The sequence below is a fragment of the Nicotiana sylvestris genome, chromosome 12, assembly GCF_000393655.2.
Source record: "Nicotiana sylvestris chromosome 12, ASM39365v2, whole genome shotgun sequence".
In the NCBI taxonomy this organism is placed as follows: domain Eukaryota; kingdom Viridiplantae; phylum Streptophyta; class Magnoliopsida; order Solanales; family Solanaceae; genus Nicotiana; species Nicotiana sylvestris.
The window spans coordinates 160,945,976-160,964,974 of NC_091068.1; the positions used below are offsets into that span (position 1 = coordinate 160,945,976).

General features: G+C 39.2%; 1 protein-coding gene across 1 annotated transcript; it reads left to right on the forward strand.

Annotated features, from left to right (window-relative positions):
* The first annotated feature begins 11,849 nt into the window (after positions 1-11,849).
* On the forward strand, positions 11,850-18,461 carry LOC138884025 (uncharacterized). Its single transcript, XM_070164763.1, has 4 exons — positions 11,850-12,104; positions 12,300-12,603; positions 17,513-17,574; positions 18,429-18,461. Exons 1-4 carry the CDS (start codon positions 11,850-11,852, stop codon positions 18,459-18,461), a joined length of 654 nt encoding a protein of 217 aa, XP_070020864.1.
* The last annotated feature ends 538 nt before the right edge of the window (positions 18,462-18,999 follow it).

Genomic DNA, 18,999 nt, shown 5'->3' on the forward strand with positions numbered 1-18,999 from the left:
GTGTATTGTGGACCACACTTATAAGTAGGAGGCTACAGGGTATTTAGGACTGTCACTCTTTCTTCTCACTCTAGATCGTTTTGTAGAGCTCAATTGTAAGAATTCAAACTTCTAAATTCTATTGTATTTGTAATACAACGATACCTCATCCAAATAGATAGTTGGTATGAGATTGAATGTGGTTGTGGAAGAGTTGAGTCATAGGAACTCGATTTTGCATCATACTTATGACGAGCAAATGTGGGGTCTTCAACTGATCATGTGTGTATTAATATGTGTAAGCTTCTTGATAAGGAGTCATAAGGCAAGAATATATATCCACTCATATGTTAAAAAGGAACAAGAGAATCAGAAAGTAGACATAAGTTTCAGCAAGTAAAACAAGCAAGATGACGAAGGGTACGAGGTACCTAGTTAATGAAGATTATCAGTATTTACAATTCAGGCAGATAAATGTAAGTATTGGTATTACCTTCAATATTAACGGTGATATATACAATTGACCACACCCATTTTAGTTTTGCCCTATGGGAGCTAACAAATATAGTTTAAAAGAAGAAGGTGATATCAAGATTCAATTCGGGTTAGAGTAACCAAAAATTATGGATGGATTATTATCATTAACTAATGTATCTGAAGGATAGTGCAAATGTGGTAATAGATCTCCTTGTGAGACACTTAGATGGTGAACTTTAGAATAGTACAATCAGATATGAATACTAGAATATTCATAAATTTCAGAAGATAGGTAGTAGGTTCCTAGAAGGGAAAAATATTTCCCTTAGTATGACTCCAGCCCTGAGTAAAAAAAAAGGGAAGAATGTTAGGCATTCCGAAGATCCAGTGAGATAAAGCAAGGGGAGCTTAAAGTGAAAGAACATTTTGTTCAAGTTTCAGAATAAAGTGATAGACAAAAATATTATCCGGAGAATAAGAAGAGAGTAAATGAAGCATCATGAGTAAGATATGATATATGGGTGATAACAGTAAATCAAAATATGACACGATGATAGAGTCTATAGTCGAGTGGAGGAAAATACAAGAGGTAACAGGCCTTGAGACAATAACTGAGTATAGGCCATAAAGTCATATCCTTATTTCAAGAATGAGTTGGTGACTTCAACGTGATTACTAGGAGGAAAGGTTAGACCCCAGAGTAGTAGAAATTAGTATGGGCTGGTGAACAAGATAAACTGAACATGAATTAGGGACTGAAGGATTTTATAATAGCTGATATCATGTGAATTTCAGAGATAACATTCCGATAATAATAGAATGGACAACAAAAGAATAACCTTTAAGGTTCATTTAGGAAAATGCTTCCCTAAAGAAAGCACGTGGAGAAAAGTTAAACTTAAGGGACTAAGTATACCAGTTACATTAAGTGTCACCCTTGTGCGTAATAAATTCAATTATCCCTGGTATAGAGAGGTTACCACAAGGCGAGTAAGATGTTAGTGAAGATGTGAAAAAAATACCAAGATGAAGAGGTAACTATGGAATAGTAAATGAGGAACCGGTAAAAGGGTAAAAGGAATGAGATTGCATCTATTCAAATCCTATAGATATGATATGACTCCTGAACATTATGCAAGCATGACGCCGGAGAGAAGCAATAAGGGTTACGCACCCGATGATATTGATAAATAAGTGCAAATGAACACTTGATACATAAGGAGCCAATACGAGAGGTAACTTAAGATAAAGTAAATAACTAAAGAGAGATTACACGAAATATAGATATGAGAATGGACCAACGAGTGGTTTTTAGTTGATTCAGGAAGAGCCAAGTTATGGCTATACAAGAGGTTACAAGCAAATCACCAGATCATGCAAGATAAACGTAGTGAATCCTAATCTAGTAAATTTAGTCTCGCAAATATAATGCTGTAACCTTGAGAAATATTCAGCTAGGAGTTGGGTTACTAAAGGTACCGTATAAGTGTTATGGAAATAATGGAGAGTGCCACTAAGGAGACAATCAAAAATCTGAGTTTAGAAGTAACCCTACGAGCACAAGGGCATAAAGGTATGTAACTAAGGATGTTTGAGGCGAGTAAGAACATCGAAAATTCCTTCGGGTATACAGTATAACAAGATCGTAACTTTACAAGATACAAAAGGTCTCCTTAAGTACTACAAAGAAAGACTAGCTGAGGAAATAAGGAAGAAGGCTTCAACTTAAGCATAACAATATAAAGAAGAAATGGTTTTGTAACAACAGTCTCACTACAATATGGTATACACTCCATTAGAAAGTGGCACCTATCGTGACTAATGAACGGGAAGTCAAAAGTGATATTTGAGATCGTATGAGTTATAGGAAATTCAAGTATTGGTAGGCAATAAGATAAGCCAAGTATTCATGCAACAAGTGGCATAACGACCAGGAAAAGTGATTGCTTACATTTAAAGAATGCTGAGAAGGCATGAAGGGAATTATTCAATCAATGATCCAGAGTTAATTACGTTGTGAATGCACTTAAGACTTCAGAGTTATATCCATGCAACATATATGTTGACATTCATACAGCTATATGAGACTCTGGTATAAGTTAAAAGAAAGAATTAAGTCCACGTCACCTATAAAGGCTTGAATTGTTAGAAGATTATATCATGGATGCTACATAGAGTCCATGAAAGGCTAATGTAATAGCTAATACCCTAAGCTGAAGATTGGAAGATAGCCTAAGTTTAATTAAAGGCTAAGAAGGAAGAGGAAGCTCGGAAGTTACATCATGAGTCTGATTGTTAGACCTAGATGATTATAGAAATCGTGACTCAAACCATAGCAGGAACACTTTTAATAGCAGAGGTATAAAAAAGATAGTACAACAATCATATTCTATAAAATCTCTATGATAAAGCAATTAGAAGAGTACCAGCCTCATAAGGCGTTAATACGAAGCTTCTACCAGATTGTGTATGCACTAGGGTTGCAAGTATTATAGTAGAGCTTTAAGGTATGGATGTGAATTCCACCAATGTAGAAGGGAGGTTATGAAATCGATAGAAGATACGGTGTGAGATTTAAAGGTAAGTATGGTAAATGTGAGTGAGAAAGTGACAATAATAGGCAAGGTCTCAGGATTAAACCCATCAAAACAAAAGGGCTGATGCTTTCCATGAGCTATAGAAAGCTCGGTACACTGTGAATGAATTTAGAGGAGTCTAAGAACATGAGCAATTAGAAGAGATGGAATACTGCACTGGTAGTAGAATAAAGGTGTAACTCTGATAGTTAAGAGAATGACGTTTGGGCCTTCGATTGAGTAATGATTTAAAGAAAAGGGATTTCATGGATGGCACGATATTAGAATGCCCCGTAAGATGAATACATTGGGATGTTATGAAAATGCAGTTATTGAAGTATAGTAGCGTCCCTAGGTGCATCAAGAAAATCACTTCAGATGTTCCCCGATGAGACGCGAGCCTTAGTGACAATGTATTACATTTGAGGCAATAGTTGGAGTTAGTAAAAGACTATGGTGTTTATATTTTATATCATCCAGGGAAGGCGAATGTAGTAGTCAACGCCCTTAATCTTAGATCTATGTTTAGCCTATCATATTTACAGGCATAGACGAGTGAGATAGCTTGTGAGATTCATCTACTAGCTAATCTTGGAATTCGATTACTAGATGCAGGTGGTACCAGAGTTACTACTTAGGACATGGAAACCTCCTCTTTAGTAGCTGAAGTGAAGGAATGCCAGTATGAAGATCATGTACTAGATCATTAAAGAAATACAACCCCTCAAAACGAGAAGACACTATTTGAGGTTACAGGAGATGGAGTCCTAAGATATCGAGGTCGATTATATGTTCCTAATGTGGCAGGGTGAGGTGGAGTACTAAGATATCGAGGTCGATTATATGTTCCTAATGTGGCAGGGTTGCGCCGGCAGGTTATGGGACAAGCAATGAGAAAGTAACCTAGAGTTGTGTAGCACACCTCGGTAATAATACCAAGGCTATAAAACGAAATATAGCAATAGTCGTACATTCAACAAAGTACCAAGCGAAAAGCTTAAGTATACCTGTATATGCCCAGAGGGACATCATGTCATAGTTCTATATATGTATTCACAAAGTGACGCCAAGAGATTGGCAAAAAGCTAGAGGAAAAAAAAGAGACAAGAGTCGTGCATAAAAGGACATAGTCATATAGGATACATCATAGAAGGTAATCGAAGTTACGAGATTGGAAGAACTCTGGCCATAATTCGCGAGGTGAGAATAGTCCTAAAGGGGGGAATGCCCTGGTTTTTAAATTTATTCATAGAACAATTACCTAAATTACAAAGGACAATATTAAAGTATTCATAAAAGCCATATGGTATGAGAATGAGAAGCGTATCAGTCAACATTCGAGGACGAATGTTCCAAAGGGGGGAATAATGTTACAAACCATGTTTTTGTACCTGAAAGTACGTCGTGAGTCAATTGATGTAAGCTCAAAAAGGATGAAATCCTTCTAGACGGACAAGAAAGGTTTGCCGAAGTGTTAAGCAAGTTAAGATGAATATGAGACTTATTAATCATGATTTAAATGAGTTTAAAGCCATGATATGACTATATATGATATTTTTATATGAAGTATAAAGTTTGAGAAAAATCGGATTTAAGTTGCGGAAAAAAAACGACTAAGGATTTGCCTTGTAATGAAGCTTTTTGAGTAATAAATTTCATGTTCTATATGAGGTCTTTTTGGGACATATTATATACCAAATTGAAGGTCTTGGAATGTAGTTTCCAACTCTCTTAACTATTTGCTCATACGACACCCGGATATAAAGTTATAAGCATTGGACAACGAGCCAATTATAGGGTGCCAAGGAGCACCTTTTGACTATTCAACAAAATGGAGATTATCTCCTTTATCTCGTCTCTTTCTGCATATTTCCAGAGAGCACGACCAAATAAGACCCCTAACATCACCCTTAAGCTCTCTACAAGGGTTTCCAACAATACCATCATCTCGGGCACGAAATCAAGAAGCAATAACACTAGATCGATCCCCACAACGTAAGTATTGCTATATTGCCTCTCTTTTTCTTTGTAGTTTGAGTTTTTTTTAAAGATATTTAATAGTTGAGAAAATTCTTAATTTCTGGTTTTAAGCTCTTAAATATCAAGGAAGGTTGATTAATTGATTTCATAATAGTTAGAACTCACGGGACGGTGATCGGAAGCTGTGAGTTGGAGTTATTTGACTTGTAATGGACTGTTTTTGGGATGTTTCGTGTAGCTTTTGGGCTGTCTATTTTGTTGCTATTTTGAGCTTTTGGGCTGTCTATTTTGTTCTTTCCTTATAAAGTTATTTTAAGCAAGTATGTATGAACCTTGAATCCTATAGAAGCTCATATTGATGGTATGATGTCCATAATGTTAATCGAAGGTGCAACGACCTTAAGTCACTCCAAAAGGTTTAGATCGTGATTCCATGAGTCTAGCATGCATTATATATAGTATCTATTTTACTCTACTGAGCTGCGCTATAGTAGGCCGGGTAGGACACCTATTGTGCACCCACTGATCAGTTGGATTTACCGAGCTCCACGTGGCCGGGTACAATTCTACCGAGCCTTATGATGGCCGGGTCATTTTTACCGAGTCATCTTTGAGGCCGGGTATGATATGATGATGATGATGCTTACAGAGGTGTATGTTTTTAAAAATTTATGTATATATATGTATTGTGCATTTCATGTCAGTAGCCCCCAGAGGCACGCAGATGTTATAGGTTGTATCTCCTCTATCTCTCTTTATATTACTGTTCTTGTTTATGCTTTTCTGCCTTACATACTCGGTACTTTATTTGTACTGACATCCCTTTTGCTTGGGGACGCTGTGTTTCATGCCCGCAGGTCCCAATTGATAGGTTGACATTCCTCCTAGTAGGCTATCAGCTCAGCGGAGGTGTTGGTGCACTCCACTTGCTCCGGAGTTGCCTATTTGGTCAGTATTCTTTGGATATGTATTGATTGGTATGGTGGGGCCCTATCTCGACCTTTATGATTTTATGTATTGTTCGAGGCTTGTAGACAGATATCAGGTTTATGGATACTTGTATGACCTTGTTGTCCTATGTGTTGAGTTTACAAATGGTCATGTCAGCCTTATAGGCCCGTATGTCACATGTATAAGTTTGTATATCATGTTGGGTCATCATATATTGAGTAATCCCTTATATTTTATTCTTGTTATCTCATGATGGGTTTCTGGCTCAATTTACTCAAGATAGTATGATAAGAAAGATATGTTATGTTGGTACTCGATTAAGTAAGGCATCAGGTGCCCGTCGCGTCCCTTCGGTTTGGATCGTGACAGTATTTGACTAATACTAAGTCATGACTAATTGTGTGTAATAGACCCCTACATGATTACTTCCATACCCTGTCCCTATGTCTTATTACTATTCTAATTTCAAGCATGATTCCCTTGTTAACACTTTGAAGTAATTGTTTGTGTTCTAAAGGCCAATCAGTCCCTACTTGTTCTTTGTGATTGCTGGTCAATATGCTTCTCTTCTCATCCATGTTTATGTGTTTCTAATTTGGGCTCTCTGTGTCTCCAACCCCTTACTCCCATGCTTAGGTGTGTGTTGTCTTGTTTCAAGTTGTTGTTGCTCCTATTCTCCCCTCCTTTCCAAACTATTTTTCCCTAAGTAACTCTTCTGTTATTTTGCAAACTTATTTCAAACATGTTGTTTTAAATCTGTTTTCTAACTCAACTCTTTTAAATCTATGTCAAGCACTCTCACACTCTTAGAACACTAGGTTCTGCCCCTTTTGTGTGAGCCTTGCTTTGGGACCCTTAAGCTCCCTTTGAACTTGGACACATAAAAGCTGGCCTTCCCACACTGCAGTTACTCTGTCTTGGTCATGCAATCTGGGTGTGAGCACTGCCCGGGACCCCTTGAGGTCCTTAGGAAACTCTGACACACCCAGATATGAGAAAGTCTATAGAACAATATTGGCACTTGAGGTAGTTTATTACATAACTCAGGGAGGAAGTCCTAATCAGGCTTCCTATAGTGTAACTTCTTATTTTCTCATTTCTACTTATATAATTCATTTTAATGCTAGTCTGTTATAACCTGTTGTAAATAAGTTTAGGGGTGGCTAGTGAAAAGGGATGGGATAAATATGCATGCTATAGTTGTTAAGGGTAGAATACATGTTATTAGGGTTATATTCCTAATTGTGCAATAGAAACCATGCTTAGGACTCATACATGCATTAGAAATCATGCTCTTAGGTCCCATGTTTCTTGCTTCAACATCTCATCCATCACTAATCCATGTTTTATGTTAATTACTTAGAAATCCTGCTCCTAGGACAATAAAAACATTGGCATAAAAGCTATTACTCTTGTACTTTCATAAGTCCTATTTCAATAATTCTGCAACTCTTGTGTGCATTTAGCAATCATGCCTTAGGGATTCTATTTTTTGACAATCCTGCTATTTGCATATGCATATTAGATATCATGTTCTAGGATCCTGTTTGTATTTTGTCTAAAACGCCTAGTTAATTAATGAGTCATGCAAAGGTAATAAGATAATAATTTCACATTGTGATGTTTTCTGAATAAAATTGGTAAACAATCTCTGCATTCGTATCAACTAGAACAACATATTTTAGGTAAAAACAATCCCCAAAGTGTTTTAATAACTCAGAATAACTACTGCATATTGCTTTACGCTTAGGCAAGCCTTAGGTAATAACTTAAATAAAACCAGAACTGCATTTGTTTAACAGTCAACCTGTTAAAATCAGTAGGTAATCCCGATTTAGACTTCTTTTCTGAGTCATGCAATAAATCTGGTTATGCTGTTATCACTTAGATACCATGCTTTAGAATTCTGAATTCAGACCTTATCTATGTATGAGTCATGCTATTCATGTGCACTATATGTGGAGGTATATTTGAGCCTTTCGTTTGTCTTCCATGCCCCCTTTAATTGAAGTCCTACTTGTTAATTATATGCCGCCTTAATGTTTTGCCTTTAAACTTGAGGGTCTTCCTAGAACCTTCTTTTGTAAGATAGGAGTCCTAAATTCCTCCGGGACTGATAGGAAGGGACGAGTAACAGCATGCAATAGAGGTCGAGACCAACCCTCGCTTTAATTACCTTCACGGGACGGGAAAGGGTAGATATGGATATGATGACCGCTGCATTAATGCCACGTGTATCCCCTCTTTGAGGAGTGTCATACCGGGTATTGCATTGATGTGATCCATATTATGACCAAACCTAGGACCCCCTTCCCTTTTTATGCTTAGATTGTAATTTTTTTCAAAAAGTCTTGCTTTTCATTAATTGTTTCTCAAACACTTGTATATTTAAACTTAAATCTCCTACTATTTGAGCCATACTTGTTAGTTTGCTACTTGTACAAATTCACAAAAAACTGTCTGGCCGGGAACCACACTAGTGGATCCTGAGGGGTGCCTAACACCTCTCCCTTAGGATAATTTCAAGCCCTTACCCTATCTATGGTTACCAAACGTAGTTGTAAATAAACCCTATAGGTTCCCTAACGCACCTTAAAAATCGTTAGGTGACGACTCTCCAAAATGTAACCCCCTTTCCAAAAGGAAAGAGTTGTCCCAACCAAAATGTCATGAACACGATTCCGCGGAAGGAAAAAGGGGGTGCGACAACATAGCGACTCTGCTGGGGAGATTTAGGCTTTTACCATTTCATACCGTTTTTTTGTAGATTTGTACCCCTCACTATGTGCAATTATTTGTTCAATTCCTTTAAGCGTTTAATTTCTTTGAAAAGCAAAACTGACATATCTTTCTTGTTTCCTTCTTTTATAACTACTTTAAATTATGAAACTGCTGTATTTATCGCTTTCTTAACGTACAAATACATGTCAACATGCTTTTAATTATTGCAAATCATGCTCAACATCATACTCCACTCGTGCCAAACAAATACTATAGCAATGCTTGATGAGTGGTTGCGTCCTTCCTATATCATTACCCCTAAATTCGAAAAGGTATATTTGCGGTAAAACTAGTCAATTAGCGGTGCATTTGACAGTTCTGTGCCTTCCCCCTTGAGTTGTCCGCTCAAGAGTACCAGTCTAAAACCCCATAGAAACCTTACTCTATTTAAATTGCGCATGCATCATGGTCAAACCTAGCCGGGTCAATTATGTTGTCCACATAATGATCCTTTAAGATAGCCTTGTCCAAAGGTCCACTGGGTTTCCCTAAACCCAAATAGACATCATCACGTTCTATGCATTTATTTGGAGAACTAAATGCTTTATGCTAATTGTTGATATTAAATAGTCGAGTCTGGTGGGAGTAAGGGCCTAACCTTGTTTGTCTTGTAGAAATATGAGGCACGAGGTCCCTAGTTTCGATATGATTAGCACGCCCCCACTCTTGCTAGACTGGTGGAGGAGTCTTCCATCAAATGACCAAATCAATGAGTGGAAAGAGAGGGCCGCTAAATCCAGCAAAAAGCTGGAATATCTGGAATACAGCCTGTTGGAATTGGAAGGAAAGGTGAGGAAGAGAGTTACTGATTGCCAGAACGCTGAGGGAAAGGAAGGAGAACATTTGTCAAAGACATTTATACTGGTGAACTTATGCGAGCTGGGGGATTTAATCAACGAGAACATTCAACCTGAGGGAGGTCCTTCTAGGACCAAGTAGATAGGAGTTTACCTTTTTCGCTTTATGAATTTAATAAGGCCAATGGCTATTAGTGACTTTTATTTCTTGTTTATTTCGTGTCGTTTTGTTATTCGTCTATTTCTATCAATAAAATGGGGTATTTAGCATTATAAGTTCTCCAAATCAATTTTTCGCGAGGCCTACCTCGGGCACAAAGAGGCTCCCAAATTAGGACACGCTTTACATTCCTGCATTATGTGTTTAAATATTGCAATACTTTTTATAATCCTTACTAACTTGGTTACCTTTTGTTTTTATTTTTGTTTTTATTATTCCCCTCCCCAAAGCATTACTATTACTTGTCTTGGTGAACCAATGACTGTGACATGCAATTAGACAACACAACAAACAGACATTGATTTAGAGGAAGATGACATACCTGATGAGATTGTCAAAGAAGTTGAGAACTTTGAGAACAGACCTAAGTCCAACCTGGACGAGATCAAAATCGTCAATTTGGGGGATGCAAAAAACATCAAGGAAACACGAATCAGCATTCACCTATCGCCATTAGAAAGGAAAGAATACACAAAATTTCTAAAAGAGTATGAGGACATATTCGTCTGGTCATATGATGACATGACTTGTCTGGGTATGCTTATTGTGGCTTACAAACTGCCAACCGATCCAATGTGTCCACTGGTAAAGCAAAAGCTCAGAAAGTTCAAGCCTGATATGAGTTTGAAAATCAAGTAAAAAGTCAACAAGCAGATCAAAGCTAAGGTTCTCAAGGTAGTAGAATACCCGACATGGTTGGCCAACATTGTGCCAGTACCAAAGAAGGATGGGAAGGTTAGAGTCAGTGTCGACTACCAGGATCTCAACCGGATCAGTCCGAAAGGCGACTTCCCTTTGCCAAATATACACATCCTTATTGACAATTGTGCCAAGCATGAGCTATAGTCATTCGTAGATTGCTTTGCTGGTTATCATCAGATCTTGATAGATGAGGAAGAAGCTGAGAAAGCAGCTTGCATTACGCCGTGGGGAGTGTACTTTTACAAGATGATGCCATTCAGACTGAAGAATGCAGGGGCCACCTACATGAGGGCCATGACTACCTTTTTCAATGATATGATACACAAGGAGATAGAGCTATATGTGGATGATGTTATTATCAAATCCAAGAAGGCCACTGACCACATAGAAAATTTGAGGAAGTTCTTCAATAGACTACGGAGGTACAACCTGAAGCTGAACCCCGCAAAGTGCGCATTTGGAGTTCCTACTAGGAAATTGCTTGGGTTTATTGTTAGCCGCCGAGGAATAGAACTAGATACATCAAAAATCAAAGCCATTCAAGAACTACCACCGCCAAAGAACAAGAAGGATGTGATGAGTTTCTTGGGAAGGCTTAACTACATCAGCCGATTCATAGCACAGTCTACAGTTATTTGTGAGCCAATCTTTAAGATGTTGAAGAAGGACGCCGCCACCAAATGGACTGATGATTGGTAAAAGGCCTTCGACAAAATCAAGGAGTACCTGTCAACACCACCAGTCTTAGTCCTGCCCAAGCCAATTAGACCTTTATTACTCTACCTTGCAGTGTTAGATGGAGCTTTCGGTTGCATTTTGGGGCAGTACGTTGAAACGGGGAGGAAGGAGCAAGCCATTTATTATCTTAGTAAGAAGTTCACCCCGTATGAGGCCCGATATTCTCTATTGGAATGCATCTGAAGTGTTTTGACTTGGGTAGCGCAGAAGTTGAGACATTACTTCTGCGCCTATACTATATATCTTATATCAAAGATGGGTCCTTTGAAGTACATCTTTTAGAAGCCCATGCCCACTGGAAAGTTAGACAAGTGGCAAATTCTGTTGAGTGAGTTCGACATTGTTTACGTAACTCAGAAAGCAGTTATGGCCCGATATTCTCTATTGGAATGCATCTGAAGTGTTTTGACTTGGGTAGCGCAGAAGTTGAGACATTACTTCTGCGCCTATACTATATATCTTATATCAAGGATGGGTCCTTTGAAGTACATCTTTCAGAAGCCCATGCCCACTAGCAAGCTAGACAAGTGGCAAATTCTGTTGAGTGAGTTCGACATTGTTTACGTAACTCAGAAAGCGGTTATGGGACAGGCACTGGCAGACCACCTTGCTGAAAACCCCGTGGATGGAGGATACGAACCCCTGAAAATGTATTTTCATGATGAAGAGGTATCATTCATAGGAGAAGACATTGCAGAATCCTATGACAATTGGAGAGTGTTCTTCGATGTTGCAACAAACTTTAAAGGAGTTGGAATAGGAGCAGTCCTAATATCAGAAACCGATCAGCATTATCTGGTGTTTGCCAAACTCAGGTTCCTCTGCACCAACAATATGGCCCAGTATAAAGCCTGCATATTGGGGCTCAAAATGGCCATTGACATGAACGTTCAAGAGCTGCTAGTAATTGGAGATTCAGACTTACTTATACATCAGGTACGAGGAGAATGGACAACCAAGAACTCCAAGATACTCCCATATCTGCATCATGTATAAGAATTGAGAAAGAGGTTCACAAAGACGGAATTCCAACATGTTCCCAGAATCCAGAATGAGTTCGCCAATGCATTGGCTACCCTATCATCTATGATGCAATAGCCCGATAAGAATTTCATTGATCCCATTCCAGTGAAAATCCATAATCAGCCAGCTTACTGTGCCCGTGTTAAAGAGGAAGCAAACAGAAAGCCTTGGCTTCATGATATCAAGGAATATCTGGCAAAAGAAGAGTACCCGGATCTTGCTAATCCCACTCAGAAACGCACACTTCGGAGATTGTCCCACAACTTCTTTCACAGTAGAGGAATCCTTTATAGGAGGACTCCCGATTTAGGATTATTAAGATATGTCGACGTAAAGGAAGCATCCAGGCTACTAGAGGAAATTCATGCTGGGACATGTGGTCCACATATGAACGATTTTGTTTTAGCAAAGAAGATACTTCGGGCCGGTTACTTTTGGATGACTATGGAAACAGGCTACATCCAGTATGTCCGAAAATACCACCACTGTCAGATACATACAGACATGATAAAGGTACCCCAAAGCGAGCTTAGCACAACAAGGTCACCGTGGCCGTTCGCCGCCTCGGGAATGGACGTTATTGGACCAATCGAGCTTGCTGCTTCCAACGGACACAAATTTATCCTGGTAACCATTGACTATTTCACCAAATAGATCAAAGCAGCATCTTACAAAGTAGTGACTAAGAAAGTCGTGGCAGACTTTATCCGCAACCGCATCGTTTGTCGATTTGGAATTCTAGAGTCAATCATTAGTGATAATGGCTCCAACCTCAACAATGACTTGATGAAATCTATGTGCGAAACTTTCAAGATCAGACACAAAAATTCCACAGCCTACAGGCCTCAGATGAATGGAGCTGTGGAAGCCGCCAACAAGAATATTAAGAAGATATTGAGCAAAATGATAGAGAAACATAAACGGTGGCACGAGAAGTTATTATTTGCTCTTCTGGGGTATCGTACCACAGTCCGCACATCAACCGGGGCAACCCCCTATATGCTGGTTTATGGTATAGAGGCTGTCATTCCCGCTGAGGTAGATATTCATTCCCTAAGGATCATACAAGAAGCTGAGCTCGACGACGCAGGGTGGGTGAAAAGTCATTATGAGCAACTAGCCCTTATAGACAGAAAGAAACTGAATGCAGTCTGCCATGGTCAACTCTACCAGAACAGAATGTCCAGAGCCTTCAACAAAAAAGTCAAGCAAAGACAGTTCACACCGGGGCAGCTGGTGTTAAAGAAAAATTTTCCGCATCAAGATGAAGACAAAAGGAAGTTCTCTCCCAATTGGCAGGGTCCATACATGGTTCACCGGGTTTTAACAGGAGGAGCCCTCATACTTGTAGAGATGGACAGAGAAGTCTGGACAAAGCCAATCAATTCAGATGCAGTCAAACGTTACTATGTGTAATCTTCATGCTTTCCTTATATGATGTAAATTAAACTACGCCTGACCTGATTCCCGTTTAAGAGGGGATACGTAGGCAGCCCTATGGGTTCTGTCACAATTCAATAAAAATTTCATTTTCCCCGCAATTGGAAACTGGGGCAAAATTTTGAGGAGGGCCCTCAAAATTCTGAAGTAATTTCAGCCGATCGCCGTACGAGAAACAGTCAGAAACGTCAACCCATCAAACTGGGGCAGAATTTTGAGGAGGAATCTCAAAATTCCGCATCAGGAGGGGTTGTAATGTCCCGAGCTACGTCATAGTCGGTGGTTCATCTAAAATCTATTTTTAATTATACATTTATGTTATTCTTTTACAAAATCATGCATATTTGTTATTGAAACTGCTTTGTTTAGCAACGCTACCCTAATGATACAGATGATATCACCAGATCAGAGCCAAACGAGTCAAGCAAAGCCAGCAGGGATACGAACTAACCTTCCCCCTTGCAAAACTCATGATTTTTCTTTGAATGCAGGCACTAGGATTGCAAAATCATTAAATATACTGTACGCCCATGGAACAAACATTGTTCAAGAATACGACTCTCCGAACCATTGCACTTGCCAACATTTGCTATCCGCACACACCAGTGATGCCCCGTATATCACAATGCTCCTAGTAATAACAACGCCACAATCTGCTATTAGTTAAGAAAACTCTACTCTCATTTGTTATTTTATTTCTTGTATAAGGCTACTATTCTGCCTTCCGAGACTAAACGCTGTCTACATCTGCATTATTGCATAAGGCTACTATTCTGCCTTCCGAGGTTAAGCTCTACCTCCACCTGTATCTGCATTGCATAAGGCTACTATTCTGCCTTCCGGGACTAAACGCTGTCTCCATCTGCATTCTCTCATAAGGCTACTATTCTGCCTTCTGAGGTTAAGCTCTACCTTCACCTGCATCTGCATTGCATAAGGCTACTATTCTGCCTTCCGGGACTAAATGCTATCTCCATCTGCCTTCTTGCATAAGGCTACCATTCTACCTTCCGAGGTTAAGCTCTACCTCCACCCGCATCTGCATTGCATAAGGCTACTATTCTACCTTCCGAGACTAAACGCTATCTCCATCTGCATCTACATTGCATAAGGCTACCATTCTGCCTTCCAATATGCATAAGGCTACCATTCTGCCTTCCGAGGTTAAGCTCTACCTCCACCCGCATCTGCATTGCATAAGGCTACTATTCTGCCTTCCAACTTGCATAAGCCTACCATTCTGCCTTCCGAGACTAAACGCTGTCTCTATCTCCATTTGCATTGTACAAGGCTACTATTCTGCCTTCCAATCTGCATAAGGCTACCATTCTGCCTTCCGAGGTTAAGCTCTACCTCCACCTGCATTCGCATCTTTGCATAAGGTTACTTTTCTGCCTTTCAAGGCTAAGCTCGGCCTCCAATTTCCTTTGAAAATAAGCGCTATCCCAAACACTATTTATCTCGCTTCTCTTACGGGATAAGCTCTGCCCTTCAATTCGCAAGACTAAGCTCTGTCTTGTCCGCATCATATTACTGCATTCTTCATGGGCTGAAATATCGCCAACTCATCCAAAGGTGTCATCGTTCGGAGGCACCATCTTCATAGCCCGAGAACACCATGTCATGGCCTGAGGATCTCTTTCAATCTTTTGAATATCATTATTCAAAGGCATCATGGTTCGGAGGCACCATCCTCATAGCCCGAGAACATCATTTCATGGCCTGCGAATCCCTTATCATATGTTTCATAGCCTAGGACATCATGGTCTAAGGACATCATTCCCACCATCCGAAGACAACATTCATGGTCCAACGGGAATTTGCATCATGTTTAAATTTATGCACAATATATGCTTGTATTGTTTCTAATTGCATGTAAACCGTCGAGCAACGACCATCCCGGCAGGAGCAATCCCTCTTCAGTTCCCGCAGCCATATCAAACCTAACCATTCCCGTAAACCTATCACTCACCTGGCCTTGGATATTGCGTCCGTTCTTGAAATGTCTTCATCGGCATACTCCGCGGGTGAATCATGAACTACATACGACTTGATTCCTGTGTAACCAAGGATATGTAGGCAACTCAGAAGCCACGGTACGACCTAACCTCTTCAAACCTTAAAAGCTCGGTCAAAACTGGCCATCATTTCTTTATCCGAAAACTCTTTCATCCTTCCCGGGTAAAGAGGGGCAGCTATTGATACCCAATTTTTTCCTATATATTTTTTTGTCACACCTGCTTTTTCCGCCCCTGCGAGGGGCGAAGGAGTTTTTCTAATTATAAAGGACAATCGAAACGGGATTTGTTTGTTTATTTCAGAGTCGCCACTTGAGAGATTTAGGGTGTCCCAAGTCACCAATTTAATCCCGATTCGAGGAAAAGAATGACTCTGTATTACAGTCCGCGAACCAGAAATCCGGATAAGGAATTCTGTTAACCCGGGATAAGGTGTTAGGCATTCCCAAGTTCCGTGGTTCTAGCACGGTCGCTCAACTGTCATATTCAGCTTGATTATCTGATTTTATACATATTGAACCTATGTGCGAATTTTACTTTTAACCGCTTTTGTCATTATTATTATTTTTATCAAGAGTTGCAACATCGTGAAAATACGTCTCAAACCACGTCACATCAATGCACCCGTGGTTGTTGGCACATTTCCACTCCGTTGAGATTTGGATTTGGGTCACATAAATGTGCACCCGAGTTTAAGAAAAATTAAATTATTAAAGGCGCGCCTAAAGCGACTAGCGTATCATTTACTTTGGGTAGGGCCGTGAAATTTTGCTAAACGGTCCATCCCAAAGTCTAAGCAATTTTAAAGCAAATATTTACTGAGAGCCCCGCAATTTTGTATTTTTATTCGGCGAGGCTCATCTCATTCTTATTTTTTTTAAAAGGGAATTGCAACGTCATGGACACGCATCTCGAACCACGTCACAATCAATGTACCCGTGATTAAAGAGGCCTTTCGACTCCGTTGAGATTTGGATTTGTGTCACATAAATGTGCACCCGAGTTCAAGAAGATAGCATTATTAAATAAGCGCCTAAAGCGACTAATGTATTATTACTTTGGGAAAAGACGTAAAATTTACTAGCCGGCCCGTCCCAGAATCTAAATATTTTTAATATATACATTTAACGAGAGCCCTGCGATTTACGCGTTTTATTTTGGCGAGGCTCATCTCATTTTTATTTAAAGGCAAACCTAAAAGCAACTACGATTTCCTATCTTTTGTTTGTCCCTAAAAATGAAAAGGGTCCTACTGTATTTACATACTTAGGAGTTATTATAGTTAAGTTTCGAATGTGATTTGTTGGAAGAGGGACGTGACACGGGTCAGTCTGTTTGGCAATTATGGGCCCAGGCCTTGTGCATGAAGATAAATTCGGCCTGGGCCTCTCTTATTCCAATTGGGCCTATTCAATGTGTTTGATATATGTTTGGCATTTATAAACAAATGGGGGGGGGGGGGGAAACTGAAGTGAAACGTATTGTTTGCCTTAATCAAGCCATATTCCCAACGACTTAAAACAAGCCATCTGTTTAAAGCAGGAACTATTGGGGTACCTAACGTGCTTCTTGACAAAACAATAAGGACTAATAGGACATGGCTACTACAACATTAATCACTTTCGATTATAAGCAATACACAGGGTCTTCCAACTAAATGTTATGCATAAAAGTTCAGTTACATCACAGCTAATTACATAATTCTATTGGGGAAAGTAAATTATCATGCTGACAACCTATTTTTAGTACATTTCTAAGCTAATTCAGAATAACATCCACTCTTCCCATTTTCTTTGTATTCAACTTCAAACTTCAGCTTACATTTTACAGTGTATCAGTGTGTACCTGGTATAGGAAAGCAAAAGAAGAAGGAGGATGATCAGCAGAAAACAGTATGCAACAACACAGCAACAACAACAACAGGGATAGCCCAACAATAGACCAAAACTCAGCAGCAATTTAAGTGAAAACCCAGCAGAAATTTCAGAAGAACCCAGCAGAAATTTCAGAAAAAACCCAACAACAACAACTAGTGGATTTTCAGTCCAAATAGAGAACCAAAACACTTAACTGAGGCAGTTTTTTTTAGCAAGTAAAGAAGCCAGGGAAGCTAACTGAAAACCAGCACTCTTTTAACTCTCAAAAAATATCCAGCCTCTAATTTCTGATTTCCCACTGGTCTCTTAGGATCAGAAAAACCAGCCTATGCTCTGAAAATAAACTAAATCCCTAAAGGTTGGAAGCCCCAGCTTTGTTTTTGCCTCTTTTTTTCCCACTATCTGAAAACTTAAGAATGTCCCCTTTTTTTTGTTATAAAACAACCTATTTATAAGCAAACCCAGGCCAGCCAAGCTGCCTTGATACCTTCAGCCTTTATTCTGCCCATACCCCTTAATTCCCCATGCCTAAATGTCTTTTCTTGATGCCCACTATATTGTTCCCCATGCTTGTCCTATTTGTTTTAATCAAGAGTCATGGGAGGGGTTATAGTATTCAAATAAACCCATGCCCTTATGTCTTGTTCCCCATTGTCATCAGATTAATAGTATTTTAAATACCACTTGACAGGTTCTTAAGTTAATCCCTGATTAAACTACGTCAAATGCCAAAATTACCCTTATTTTTAAGTTAATCCACTTGCATATTACTGTATTACCCCAACCTTAGTAGTCAGTATAAAACCCCTCTTCATTTAGCTAATCACTAAATACTGACTGTATCAACTTAAACCTAACACTGATTTCAGGTTGACCTGTTAGATTTCTACAGCCATATCTAATTCCTAGCCTAAGTTCAATTCAAAATCAGATCACAAAGGGATGTCAATCGAACCAAATGAGTTGGTCATATCGGGAGCCAAACCTGACCAACTCAAAGTCAAAAATGCAAACAGGCAACAGCCAATAGGCTAAGATCAAGGCAGTAATGAACAGGCTTCTATGGCAAACTATGAAGATCATGGGGTTACTTAATGAATGAGCAGTCTAGTTCAAAGACATAAACTGAACATATTCCACAGGTTCATTACAAATTAGCATACAAATGCAGGGCTGGCAAACATACATGGAGGACATTAATGACCTACTATCACGTTTCCTCTAATTTTTAAACAGATTAATTGACGACACTTATTTGAACGACTATACAAGCTATAATAGACAACAAACAATCAATAAAACACCAAAACAAATTAAACCCTATCCCAGGGTTCACAGAATTGACAGAAAAATCAGAAGCAAAACCAAACCAAACATGAAAGAAAGACAGAATCTATAGGAGAACAGAAGAGAAAGGAAAATTACCTCAGGGATTCGAAA